Raw genomic sequence first — 13,662 nt, 5'->3', positions numbered from 1 at the left:
AATCTGGGACTACAAATCCAGGCTTTCAGATGAAGAGACAGATTTACTAGACTACTGGAACAGAGGTAGGAACATATTCTACCTCAAGATACAATCCTTGGAGGGGGATAAGTAAAAATACTTCTGCATTTTCCTTCTGTACCTCCAAACTGTTTGATGCTGAAACTAGAAACCGGAGCGGGCAAGAGAGGGCGACAAGTATACCCAAGTCTTGGCGAGTGTGTTGGAAGACGGGAACGGGAGTGGGAGGAGAAAGAAAGTAGGAAGAGTCTCAGGAAGATGCTAATTCCTAAGCCAGCCTTCCACCGCGTCGAGGGCAGCCGCCACATTACCTCATTGCATCCTCCAAACTCTACGACAAAGGGTGTTACCGTCCCCACTCTGCAGATGAGAAAACTGAGGCTCAGAGGGGAGAGGGAGTGTGTGAGGAAAGCTGGATTCAGAGACAGCGCGGCCAGACTGCGGAAACACCCAAACCGCCGAGGTCCCCACCCCTCCACGTCGTCGGCAATCCGCATCCACCGGGGCGGGGCGTCCGAAAATCTCCCCCTACCGGGCGGCACAGCCACCCCTCCCCCGGGCTCAGCTCTTCGCCCTCGGTTCGGACGGCCCTGGGGTCTCCGGGACCCCGGGATCCATCGCTCCCCAGCCCCCTCCTCCCCGCCAGCCCAGGCCAGGTCCGGCCGCAGCCTGATCCCGGCAGGGAAGCCGGGGCCGCCGGGTTTGCGCCGCCCCAGCCCCAGTGGGGGCGGGCGCGGGGGAACTGTTGGGGGAAGGGGCCCCGGGGGCGGCCACGAGCCACTCACGCGTCGAACTTGTTGTTCATCCTCTCGCCGCGGCTGTCGCCACTGCCTCAGGGAGTGACTTCCGCTCCACCGGGTCCCTCAGCCTTAGGCCCGGGTACTTCCGGTTTTGCGCGGGGCACAGCGGAACGTCCACGCGCAGGCCCGGTTTGGGGGCGGCTATCTCGGGACGCCAGCCCAGGGCGGCTGCGCAGAGGGTTGGCCTCAGCGGTGGAGCTGGCTTCAGGTCTCAGCTTTGTCGCCGTCCAGGTCCTGTGACCTGCCCGCTCTCCTAAGGGAGCGTGTCCAGGCGCCCTCCCGCAGCGCCTCCGAAAAAAGGCAGCACCGCGTCGTTGACAGCGCGGGCTCTGGACTCGCTGCCTGGTAAAAACCCTCCTCCTCCTCCAGTGCCGGACGCACTCTCCGGTATCTCTCTTAACCTTCCCGAGGCTTTCCTTTGGCGGCAGCGCCACTATACTATGGCATACCTCGTTTTATTGCGCTTCGCAGATAGGACTTTCTAAAAACAAATTGAGGGTTTGTGGCAGCCCTGAGTCCAGCAACTGTATTAGCGCCATTTTCCAACAGCATGTGTTCACTTCGTGTCTCTGTGTTACATTTTGGTAATTCTCAAAATATTTCAAACTTTTCATGATTTCTGTGTCTGTTATGGTGATCTATGATCAGTGATCTTTGATGTTGCTATTGTTTTGGGGTGCCACATACAGCGTCTTTTATAAGACCGCGAACTTAATGTTGTGTGTGTTCTGACTGCTCCACCCACAGATTGTTCCCCATCTTTCTCCCTCTTCTTGGGCCTCTCTATTCCCTGAGACACAACAATATTGAGATTAGGCGAATTAATAACTTTGCAATGGCCTCTAAGTGCTCAAGTGAAAGGAAGAGTCGCACGTCTCTCACTTTAAATCAAAAACTAGAAATGATTAAACTCAGTGAGGAAGGTATGTCAAAAGCCGAGATAGGCCGAAGGCTAGGCCTCCTGCGGCAAACAGTTAGCCAAGTTGTAAATGCAAAGGAAAAGTTCTTGAAGGAGGTTAAAAGTGCTACTCCAATGAACACACGAATGATAAGAAAGCGAAACAGCCTTATTGCTGATATGGAGAAAGTTTTAGTGGTCTGGATAGAAGATCAGACCAGCCACAACATTCCCTTAAGCCAAAGCCTAATCCAGAACAAGGCCCTAACTCTCTTCAACTCTATGAAAGCTGAGAGAGGTGTGGAAGCCGCAGAAGAAAAGTTTGAAGCTAGCAGAGGTTGGTTCATGAGGTTTAAGGAAAGAAGCCATTTCCACAACATAAAAGCACAGGGTGAAGCAGCTAGTGCTGATGTAGAAGCTGCAGCAAGTTATCCAGAAGCTTTAGCTAAGATCATTGATGAAGGTGGCTACACTAAACAACAGATTTTCAATGTAGATGAAACAGCCTTCTGTTGGAAGAAGATGCCATCTAGGACTTTCATAGCTAGAGAGGAGAAGTCAGTGCCTGGCTTCAAAGCTTCAAAGGACAGGCTGACTCTCTTGTTGGGGGCTAATGCAGCTGGTGACTTTAAGTTGAAGCCAATGCTTGTTTACCATTCTGAAAATCCTAGGGCCCTTAAGAATTATACTAAATCTACTCTACCTGTGCTATATAAATGGAACAGCAAAGCCCGGATGACAGCACATCTGTTTACAGTGTGGTTTACTGAATATTTTAAACCCACTGTTGAGACCTACTGCTCAGAAAAGAAGATTCCTTTCAAAATATTACTGCTCATTGACAATGCCCCTAGTCATCCAAGAGCTCTGATGGAGATATACAAGGAGATTAATGTTGTTTTCATGCCCGCTAACACAACATCCATTCTGCAGCCCATGGATCAAGGAGTAATTTCGACCTTCAAGTCTTATTATTTGAGAAATACGTTTCATAAGGCTCTAGCTGCCATGGATAGAGATGTCTCTGATGGATCTGGGCAAAGCAAATTGAAAACCTTCTGGAAAGGATTCACCATTTTAGATGCCATTAAAAACATTCGTGATTCATGGGAGGAGGTCAAAATGTCAACATTAACAGGAGTTTGGAAGAAGTTGATTCCCACCCTCATTGATGACTATGATGGGTTCAAGACTTCAGTGGAGGAAGTAAGTGCAGATGTGGTGGAAATAGCAAGAGAACTAGAATTAGAAGTAGAGCCTAGAGATGTAACTGAATTGCTGCAATCTCATGATAAAACTGTAACAGATAAGGAGCTGTTTCTTATGGATGCGCAAAGAAAGTGGTTTCTTGAGATGGAATCTACACCTGGTGAAGATGCTGTGAGCATTGTTGAAATGACAACAAAGGATTTAGAATATTACATAAACTTAGTTGACAAAGCAGCAGCAGGGTTTGAGAGGATTGACTCCAATTTTGAAAGAAGTTCTACTGTGGGCAAAATGCTATCAAACAGCATCGCATGCTACAGAGAAATCTTTCATGAAAGGAAGAGTCAATTGATGAGACAAACTTCACTGATGTCTTATTTTAAGAAATTGCCACAGCCACCCCAACCTTCAGCAGCCACCACCCTGACCAGTCAGCAGCCATCAACCTCGAGGCAAGACCCTCCACCAGCAAAAAGAGTACGACTCACTGAAGGCTCAGATTGATCATTAGCATTTTTAGCAATAAAGTATTTTTAAATTTAGGTATGTATATTGTTTTATTAGAAAATGCTATTGCACTCTTGCTAGTCTACAGTATAGTGTAAACATAACTTTTATGTGCATTGGGAAACCAAAAACATTCATGTGACTTGCTTTCTTGTGTTGGTCTGGAACTGAACCTGGAATATCTTTGAGGTATACGTCTTCCTACCTCCTCAGGTTACTATATGGATCCCATGAGACAGTAACCTATAGTAATGGCAGCCAATTTGAGTGCTTACTGTGTACAAGGAGCTAATCCTCTGCCTTCTGAGGCTTTCAGAGAGGTTGAGAGACTTGTGCCAGATACACAGCTAGTAAGGGGCTTATGGGAAGCTGAAATGACCCCACTGTCACCAGATTCCCTCCCTGATCAAAGTTCTCCCCCACTCTCCCTAACTCCTCTAGGACTCTAGGGCTCTGACTCTGCTCTTGCTTCAAACACACTACGCATGCACAAGCACAGACACACACTGGAGTAAATAAAATGAACTTGCTGGTGATTGAACCCCAAAGACAGCAATCCTGTGCTTGGAGGGAGGGCATATTTCCAAGGTCCCCTCCTGCCATCATATCCTGTTGTCAGGCCTTTATGTGGCACTTTCACTTTTTTTTTAGTTTTGTAATTTTTTATTTTTATTTTTTTTGAGACAGGCTCTTACTGTGTCATCAGGCTGGAGTGCAGTCACATGATCACAGCTCACTGCAGCCTAGACCTCCTGGGCTCAAGCGATCCCCCCACCTCAGCCTCCCGAGTAACTGGGACTACAGGTATGCATCACCACGCCCAGCTAAGTTTTTATTTTTTGGTAGAGACCGGGTGTCCCCATGTTGCCCAGGCTGGGTTCCTGGGCTCCTGAGCTCAAGCAGTCCACCACCTTGTCCTCTCAAGGTGCTGGGATTACAGGTGTGAGCCACCACACCTGGTCGGGAATGGATTATTTTTTGCACCTTATTTACCGATGAGGGAACAGGCTTAGGGAGCATAGGTGACTTGCCCAAGGGTGTCCCCTGGTTACCAGCCGAACTCTTGTGCCAGCTGTAATCTTAGAGCAGGACCTCGCCTCTCCCACAGGAAGACCCCAGCTTATTGCCTTACTACCTGATTAGTGGGGTCAAGGGAGGCCAAAGTCTTCTCCTGGAATGAAGAGCTCAGTGGCTTTCTGTTAACTCCACACTCTTCTTGCCTGGCTCTTCCTTGTCTCAACCATCCTTTGGGAAGAAGGGCCTGTTTTTCAGGCCATAGAATCTTAGAATGTCAGATTGGGTCAGAGTCAGGAATTCTGGACTTCAAACCTTGTTTAGCCACCAGTGTTGTGTGGAGTCCCTCTTACTCTAGACTCAATTTGCCAGTATAACACGGGGAATAATGATTCTTGCTTGTGCATACTGCTGTGAGGAGCTCTTAATTAAAATGGAGGCCAGGTGACCTGGCGCGGTGGCTCACGCCTGTAATCCCAGCACTTTTTGGGAGGCTGAGGTGGGCGGATCACAAGGTCAGGAGTTCGAGACCAGCCTGGCCAACATGGTGAAACCCCATTTCTACTAAAAATACAAAAAAAAAAAATTAGCTGGGTGTGGTGATGTGCACCTGTAATTCCAGCTACTCAGGAGGCTGAGGCAGGAGAATCACTTGAACCCAGGAGGCGGAAGTTGCAGTGAGCCGAGATTGTGCCACTGCACTCCAGCCTGGAGGACAGAGCAAGACTCCATCTCAAAAAAAAAAAAAAAAAAAAAGGAGGCCAGGTACAGTGGCTTATGCCTGTTGTAATCCCAAGGCTCAAGTGGGAGGATCACTTGAGCTCAGGAGTTCAAGACCAACCTAGGCAACATAGCAAAACCTCATCTGTACTAAAAATTTAAAAGTAGCTGGGTGTAGTGGTGCATGCCTGTGGTGCCAGCTACTTGGGAGACTGAGGCAGGAGGATCGCTTGAGCCCCGGAAGTTGAGGCTGCAGTGAGCTGTGATCATGCCACTCCACTCTAGCTTGCATGACAAGAGTGAGGCTCTGTCTCAAAACTAAACAAAACAACAACGACACATCAAAAACTGAAAAAAAAAAAGGATTACAAAACTCAGGAAATTGTCTTGTGGTCAGTGGTAGAAAAATGGACATGAATGGAAAGGCCACTGGGGCTTTTGAGAATTGGGTGCTTATTGTACCCAGAAGGCACAGTGGGGAGATGCCAGCTGGCATGGGCTGCTGCCCTGCTTTGGAGAGAGCATAGGCTGCTACTCTTCACACCTCTCTTGACTGCCCTCTTTCAGGGAGAACTTGTAAAAAGGGAGCCAGTCCCAAGCCCGAAGGTATTACACAAAACAGTCCTTTGGACTTCAGATTGATGGGAATGAATAATGCTTGGCCTAAGTGAGGGGAGTGCGCTGAGTGGAGGAGCAGCTATTGCCAGGACAAGCTAGCCAGTCCTGCACGCATGCTGACCGCAGCAGCACACTAACCACAGCCCACCCCCAACCACTCCCAGACTCCAGCTCAGACTCTTTCCCCAGCTTTTCTTAGGACTGTTTGGCTCACACAGCCCTGAAGGGCACTTCCCAAAGAGTACACTTAGGACCTCAGTAGGAGAACGTGGCTGATAAGACTCAGTGTGACCCACGTGTGTGACTCCCACATGCCCCGCGGTGGTTGGTTGGCTCAGTCTGGTGAGGGCAGGTAGGAGCGTGGATCTCCAGGGAATGGCAGGGCTGGCACCCGGTTGTAGTGGGCCATGAGGAAGATGCCAGCCGTGCCACAGACGAAGAGCGAGAGCATGGCCAGGAAGCAGACGCGGTCCAGCACTCGGCCCACCAGGAACCACTCCTCATTCCCCTGAGGATGGGAGTCAGGTGTCGGATGGCCTGCGGCGGCACCAGGTCTTCCCTGGGTCCCGTTCTCATCCTTGGGCTTCCATGTCTCCATTTCCTGGGGCCCTTCTTACCTATGTCCAGGTCCCAACTGGTGGCTAATTCCATGGTCCCCTGGCCCTGAGATGTCCCCGCTGCCCCTGTTCCTTTTTCTTTCTTTTTTTTTTTTTTTTTTTTTGAGACAGAGTCTCACGTCTCACTCTTTTACCCAGGACAGAGTGCAGTGGTGCGATCTCGGCTCGGCTCACTGCAACCTCCACCTCCCAGGTTGAAGCGATTCTCCTGCCTCGGCCTCCTGAGTAGCTGGGAATACAGGTGCCCACCACCACGCCCAGCTAATTTTTGGTAGAGATAGGATTTTGCCATGTTGGCAGGCTGGTCTCAAACCCCTGACATCAGGTGAATCCACCTGCCTCGGCCTCCCAAAGTGCTGGGATTACAGATGTGAGCCACTGCTCCCAAACTCCTCTTTTTCCATCCCACTGCCCTATCTTGGCCACCCCACTCATCCTGTCTCCATCACAGGTCCAAGCCCAGGTACTCACTCCACCTCCACCCCACCCTGACTCAGCTTACATTGTCAAAGTGACTCTGCTGGTGCCGGGCACGGGCAATGAGGTTGCAGGCTTCCACGCAGGCCTGGATGGCTGGCGCAGCCTGCTTCAGGCTGCCACAGAACTGGCTCGGCTCTAACTCCGGGCCTTTCTCTGATAAAGAGAAAGGATAAGGTTTGGGAGTAGAATGGAGGAGAAACAGGCAGAGAAGATGGCCTCTCCTTAGGGACCCTAGCTGCTCTCTCCCTGACCTGGACACTTCTCCAGCACTCATCTGCTGTGTCTGGCTCCCCAGCTGGAGTCCCAGGGGAGGAGTGTCCCCAGGCACACCTGCAATGTCTCACCTAGCTTCTCCAGCGCTGCTGCCACCAGCCCTTGCTGCTGCCACTGCTGGAAGAGGAGTTCACTGCGAGGCAGGCAGAGGGCCACCTCCCCAGTTGTGATCGACCATCCCGAGGAGCCATTCTGTAGCCGGGGCTGGGTGTCCTGCACAGCTGCCGGGGCCAGCGGGTGAACGTGCATCCTCAGCAGCTGGGGCAAGAGCCTCAGGAACACCTAGAGAGGGGGTGGCTTCACTAGGGCAGCCAGGCCGAGCTTCAGAGCAGAAGCAGGAAGTTGGCGTTAAGGGCTTGTGCTGCTAGGCACATACCAGGGCAGTGATGTGGCCTTGGTAAAGCTCTGTACTGGACATGAGCCTGGGTCCCCAAACTTCAGTGCACATCAGAATCACCAGGGCACTTTTTACAAACACAGATTCCTGCCCCCAACCCTCATGCTATTCTGGCCTAGAATGCCTGGGGCAGGCCTGGGAATCTGCATGTGCAACAAGGGCCCAAGCTGAAGGCTGCAGGTGGGCTATAGATCACAGACTAGAATCAGACTATCCCGGGAGACTCTTGCTTTTTTGACTTCGTAGTGCACTTTCTTGGGCAAGTTACTTAACCTCTCTGCGCCTCAATGTCCTCATCTGTAATTGGAGATGATACGGATTTTATGAAGATGAAATACATTAACATTTGTAATATCCCTGGCACCTAGGAAGCAATTTCATTACTGTATTACTGTAATCGATTTTGGCCCATGCTTCAAGATACACCCAGGATAGGTGTGCTGTGGAATGTCGCAGGTGAGGAATACGGCCAGGGGCGTGCGAGAGGGAGGTGTAGGGGAGTGGGCAGCAGGATGTTGAAGTGGGCAGGGAAGGTCCTTGCCTTGCGGACCCCTCGGGCCATGGAGTGTGTGTGTGGGGACCGCAAGGACACGTTGAGCACGACCACAGCATTCACGACAATGAGGATGGTCACCACCAGGAGGAAGGTCAGGTACCTGTCAGGGTGGGGTGGGCAGGAGCTGGCAGCCCATACCATGATGCTACCCCCACCCTTAGTGGCTGCCCCCCTCAGGCCTCCTGAATTGAGGATGCTGGGGTGGATGGAGGGCAAAAGGGCAATGCAGGAGGCCATTGTGCTCCCAAGAAGGGAGAGTGGGGTAGGCGGGTGGGTATGAAGACCAGCCTTACTTGCTAATGAGTGGCACCGCCTGGGAGGTTTCAGGCACCTTCTTGGCCACAAGGAAAAGGAAGACAGTCTGGGCCAGGAGCACGTTGATGGCGACGGTACACTTCTGGCCCCCAGCTGCCAGTGACCGAGAGGCTCTCAGAGCAGGTCCCTACCTTCCCCACCCACAGAGGAAACCCTTACCCCAGGAGTAGCCCACTGCCTCTGTCCTGGGTCGTAATGCCACTCTGTGCCCCAGGCAGGGCCCGCCCCGGCCTCTCAGGTATCCCCTGTGCTACTGGACGGCTCTCTCCCATAGGCTCCAGGTACCCTTGGCAGGAAGGAAGTAGATGAGGATGGCGACGGAGGAGATGAGCACGCAGGGGGCGATGATGTTGATGACGTAGAAGAGGGGCTTGCGCTGGATGAGCAGGTAGAACACCACCTTCTGGTGGCCTGCCTCCTGGGCTGGTGCCGCTGGGTCCAGGAGCATCTTGGCTGGTCGGTGCTGGATGGCCCACTCCCCATTCTCTGTGGGCAGGCAGGCAGGCAGGAGTGGGCACAGGAAGTGTGGGCTAGGCAGATCCCTGCAGCCTGAGTGACCCAGCTGTAAGGGCAGCATGTGCCCTAAGGAGCACCAGCAGGGGAGGCACCCTTGCAGGACAGAAGTGGGGTGGGAGATTGGATACTTGAGCCTCTCCTTCTAAAATTGGAGTCATTATCATGAGGAAAGTCAGAGCTTTGTTGGACGTTTTAAAAAGCGTATTTTATGGTTTGCTGTAGTTTTCATTTTGAGTTACATGGGAGGGATTTGACCTTGGTCCAGCCTTGACCACAGCTTGGTCCAGCAGGAGCCCTGGATGAGGCTGCCTGGGGAGCCCTTGGGTGGGGGTTACCTGTGAAGGCCTCAGGGTCAATGAAAATCCACTCGATGGTCTGGCCATCTTCCTGACTCAGCTGCAGATCAATCTCATTGGTGCTGTAAGTCTGGGACCTGGGAGTCACCGAGGAAAGAGGCTAAATGTGAGTGGGTAGACCTGCCATGACTGCATGGGGATGACCATCTGGGGACATGTGTGGGCAGCTTTGCTTCAGCAAGATGCAGCCCCATGCTTCTGAGTTCTCCATAAAACCCCAGTGGTGAGATATGGAGAGCAGGGGACCTAGGGCTCTTTGGGGTCAGGAAGATTGAGTTGAAGGCCCAGGAGGCTGCAGGGCCCTCACCTGGCTGATGGGCCCAGGGCCACTCTGCATGTGTCCCTCCCACTGCTGTCTGGCAGGAGGGGCTGATGATGGCAATGTAGAATATACATGCCTAGCTAAGGAGGACCCTTGTGTCTATGGAGGGGAGTCTCCCTGCCAGGTTTGCTTGTGGAAAGACTGCTCCTCTAAGATACAGGAGAACCCTCCCTCAGGCCCTCCTCCCCACACTTAGGTTTGAGGAAACAGACCCAGAGACGCCCAGGGGTGGCTTGGTTGCACACATGCTTCCGCTGGGTTCCCTGCCAGGGCCCCTCTCTCACAGAACAGCCCCGCCTCCCCGTGGGCCTGGAGTGTGCAGTGATTTCGTATGTGCGCAGACATGCATGTTGTGTGCATGTGTACCATTCACACCCCAGGTGTGAATGTCTCCCCTTGGGGCACCGGCGAGGAAACTGAGGCAGTGAAGGAGGATGAGTGAGGGGACTCGGGCTTAGCAGGGAGAGCTCGGGCACCTTCAGGCGTCTTAGCCTGAGATGGGCACAGAGGCCCAGGGGAGATGGAGCCAGGCCCTTGGCCTCTAGGTGCTGCCGGAGCCAAGGCCAGAAGTCTTGCCCAGGCCTTGCCCCACCCCTGCCCAGGGCCCTCTGAGAGCAGCTCTCTTAATCCTCCCCCATAAATGGCCTCACTGGAAGATAAGGGAGCAGTTCTGCCAGTCGAAGGGGAAGTAGGTGACTGAGATAGAGCAGGCGGAACGGAAGATGGCAGGCGGCAGCCAGTAGATACAGCCGTCAGGGGACACGAGCACATTGCAGTAGAGGGCCACCTCGAAGACACCGTCCACGCTGTGTGCACAGAACAGGCCAGGCCATGAGGCTGTGGGCTCAGCCCCCGACACCCCAGCCCCAGACCAGCCCCTCTGCCCCATGTGGATAGGGGCCTGGGGACACAAGTCCCTACCAGCCTGTCACCCCCTGAGTGGTTCCCACCCGGACCACTAGGTCCCCCCAGCAATCCTCCTGCCACCCCTGCCCCAGACAGACTTCCTCAGGCACCACCTCCTAATTTCTGCTTCTCTTTCTCTCTCTTGTTTTAATAATAATAATAACGATTAACGTGTTAAGCCCACACCATGTGCCAGCCCCCAAGTGATGCACTTTTCATGCCTGTCTTGTTGACTCCCACCAGCTTCTGTAGGACCCGTCAGTGGCCCCATGTTACAGGGAAGGGAGCAGCCCACCAGGTGGCCCAGCCCAGAGGGGATGGAGCCTGGCGTAGGGTCTGGTCTGCTGGCCCTGGGGTCAGAGGCCATACCCAGGGCCCTGCCCTTGGCACCTGCTCCATCCAGTTCTTCCCTAGCCACACAGGTGCCCAATTTGCACCCCCTGCTCATCTTTCTCTTTTCCCAGTGCCCCCTTGTTCTGCTGGGCCCAGACCCTGTGTTCTTTGTCCCCCACACCCCTGTCTGCGCCCCCTCCTCACTTGTTCTCCAGCACAATATCCGGCCGCCACACCATGGTGGACGGCACCCTCAGCACCCACAGGCCTTCGTAGTCTCGCGGATCCCAGCGCAGGCGATAGTCGCACCACTGCTGCAGGGGGAGGGGCAGTTGCTAGGCCTCTGCACTCTGCTGCACCACACCCCTAGGAGTGGGCATCCAGCCCAAGAGGACAGAAGAGGCAGGAAGGGGGCAGGCAACTCTCAGGAGGCCTTGGGGTGGTGAGGTGGGGCCCCTGATGGAAGGAGGGTAGCAGGGTGGCCTCTTACCATCTCTATCCAGACGTTGGTGGTGAGGGCTTCCTCTCGCTCATTCTGGGGGTGCAAGGGTGCAGTATGGAGGGCTCAGCCCCCAACTTCAGTGCCAGTCCCACAGGCCACCGATGGGGCCAAGCATCCCCCAGCCTCTTGACAGTACACCCCCCACAATCATGGGGGTTTTCCAGACCCCAGCCTGTCCCCTGTGGGGCCCTCCAACCTCTTGGTGGCTGGAGTCACCCCATGCTATCCCCAGCGGGTCCCAGGGCCTGGTGCACTGACCCCTCCTCCATCCTGCGGCTTACCAGGGAGATGAGGTTGGTGAGGGTTAGCTTCAGGCTGACGTTGACCACATCCGAGTCTCGTTCCGCAGGTCGCAGGTTGGGGTCGTAGTTTTGCATCAGGTCTGCGAGCAGGCGCTCCTCCTGGTTCCGGCCCTGGACCCCTGCAATAGACAGGCGTGAGCCTAGCAGGAGCTTGGAGGCGGAAAGATTGGGGAGGCCCTGGGGGTGTGAAGTGGAGACTCAGGGAACTGGATCCAGGGCAGGCCCCAATAGCCCTCAGGCTCTCCATCCCCTGAGGCCGTGGACCCCAGCTCTGGGACTCCCTAGGCTGAGATTCCTTTGTGTCCTACCCAGGCAGACAGCCAGCAGCGGCAGGAGGAGCAGCAGCCCCTGGCCCCCATGCATGGCGCCTCAGCAATCTGCAGTGATGGGTGGGACAACAGCTCCAAGGTCTGGGGCAGAGACAGATGGGCTCTGGGTGTCATATAACAGCCTACACTCCCACCCCAGTCAGCCCAGCCAACCCGGCCCAGCCCCACCAGCTGTCTGACCACAGCCTTGTCAGCTGTTCCAGGATGGACACAATGCTGGGCTCAGATTACCTGGGCTGGAGAGGGGAGACAGGGGCCCTGTCTGCCCCAAAAGAGACATCCACCTTCCAGCCCCAACTCGGGCTCAGTTGTCCCAGCCCCACCTCTGTGTTTCACATGGGGGCCAAGGACACAGCCAGGGCCAGCTGGGTGTGGTAGGGAAGGCAGGTTGCCAAGGAACCTGATGGCAGCTCCAGAGAGGGCTGAGGTGGACTCCCTCCTGCTCCCTCTAGGGAGTCAGGATTTGGGTGGGTGTGAAGGCTGTTGGGTAGGCATGTGAGGATTTTGTTTGTTTGTTTTTTGCTGGAGTGCAGTGGTGCGATCTTGGCTCACTACAACCTCCACCTCGATTCTCCTACTTCAGCCTTCTGAGTAGCTGGGACTACTGGCACGTGCCAACATGCCTGGCTATTTTTTTTTTTTTTTTGTATTTTTAGTGGAGACGGGGTTTCACCATGTTGGCCAGGCCAGTCTTAAATTCCTAAACTCAAGTGATCCGCCCATCTTGGCCTGCCACTGGGCATCTCCCTCACTGCGCATCCCCATCACTCGGCATCCCCCTCACTCGGCATCGCCCTCACTCGGCATTTCCCTCACTCGGCATCGCCCTCACTCGGCATCGCCCTCACTCCGTATCCCCCTCACTCGGCATCGCCCTCACTCGGCATCGCCCTCACTCCGTATCCCCCTCACTCGGCATCCCCCTCACTCGGCATCGCCCTCACTCGGCATCACCCTCACTCCGTATCCCCCTCACTCGGCATCGCCCTCACTCCGTATCCCCCTCACTCGGCATCGCCCTCACTCGGCATCCCCCTCACTCGGCATCGCCCTCATTCGGCATCCCCCTCACTCGGCATCGCCCTCACTCCGTATCCCCCTCACTCGGCATCCCCCTCACTCGGTATCGCCCTCACTCAGCATCCCTCTCCCTGAACTTCCCCCTCCCTAAGCTTCCCCCTCACTGGGTTTCCCTTTCCCCGAGCTTCCCCCTCCCTGAGCTTCCCCCTCCCTGAGCTTCCCCTCAGTGGGGGGGAAGCTTACCCCTCCCCCGCCACTGAGCTTCTCTCTGTGTGGCCCACTTTTCCTGGAATTTACAAAGCCCTTGTGTCCTTCTCACTTCTGAGACCCTTGCCTTTCCATTTTGCCCTCTGGTCCCCCTAGATGCAGTTTTCTTATCCTCTTTTGCAGACCATTTTCTCTCCACCTCTTTACTCTCCTTTATGCCCACACTTTACCAAATTCATCAATGGCCTCCAAGATCAGGAAGCACTGCCAAACAGTGGACCACCTGTCCCTGCATTCCCTGCCCCCGACCCTCCTGTTTTCTCCCTCTCCCTGCTCTGGGAGAGACGGCCTAGAAGCCTTCTTGATGTTCTCCAAAGGGTAAATCATCAATGAGGAATGGCAGTTTCTTGGAGGGGTTACGTGTGCAGGGACAGGACCCATTCA

At 54.3% G+C, this 13,662-nt stretch overlaps 3 protein-coding genes across 8 annotated transcripts in view; 1 reads left to right on the top strand and 2 right to left on the bottom strand.

Annotated features, from left to right (window-relative positions):
• EIF4E2 (eukaryotic translation initiation factor 4E family member 2) overlaps positions 1-1,491 on the bottom strand; it is a 33,103-nt gene extending 31,612 nt beyond the window's left edge. For 4 of the 5 annotated variants that reach the window (XM_025404201.1, XM_025404202.1, XM_025404199.1 and 1 more), the window contains exon 1: positions 807-1,491. In XM_025404201.1, coding sequence (XP_025259986.1) covers positions 807-826 — 20 coding nt within the window. In that variant the 5' untranslated portion in view covers positions 827-1,491. Of the gene's footprint in view, positions 1-332 lie in introns of all 5 variants that reach the window. The other variant, XM_025404200.1, reaches the window with a different exon arrangement.
• On the top strand, positions 967-3,568 carry TIGD1 (tigger transposable element derived 1). The gene has a single exon (XM_025404198.1). It carries the CDS (start codon positions 1,657-1,659, stop codon positions 3,430-3,432), a length of 1,776 nt encoding a protein of 591 aa, XP_025259983.1. The 5' UTR covers positions 967-1,656; the 3' UTR covers positions 3,433-3,568.
• Positions 3,569-5,530: 1,962 nt separating this feature from the next.
• CHRNG (cholinergic receptor nicotinic gamma subunit) lies at positions 5,531-12,046 on the bottom strand. Of its 2 annotated transcripts, XM_025405267.1 has the most exons (12): positions 11,971-12,046; positions 11,642-11,781; positions 11,349-11,393; positions 11,063-11,172; positions 10,270-10,425; positions 9,277-9,374; positions 8,711-8,911; positions 8,404-8,518; positions 8,096-8,210; positions 7,229-7,439; positions 6,907-7,037; positions 5,531-6,295 (listed from the first exon to the last, which is right to left on the bottom strand). In XM_025405267.1, exons 1-12 carry the CDS (start codon positions 12,023-12,025, stop codon positions 6,122-6,124), a joined length of 1,551 nt encoding a protein of 516 aa, XP_025261052.1. In that variant the 5' UTR covers positions 12,026-12,046; the 3' UTR covers positions 5,531-6,121. The 2 variants fall into 2 exon arrangements, with proteins under 2 accessions (XP_025261052.1, XP_025261053.1); XM_025405268.1 differs by lacking the exon at positions 10,270-10,425 and having other exon boundaries at positions 6,122-6,295; positions 11,971-12,025.
• Between the last annotated feature and the right edge of the window lie 1,616 nt (positions 12,047-13,662).

The sequence above is a fragment of the Theropithecus gelada genome, chromosome 12 (assembly GCF_003255815.1).
Source record: "Theropithecus gelada isolate Dixy chromosome 12, Tgel_1.0, whole genome shotgun sequence".
NCBI lineage: Eukaryota > Metazoa > Chordata > Mammalia > Primates > Cercopithecidae > Theropithecus > Theropithecus gelada.
The sequence above is the reverse complement of the archived record's forward strand: the minus strand, read 5'-3'. Positions and strand labels throughout refer to the sequence as shown.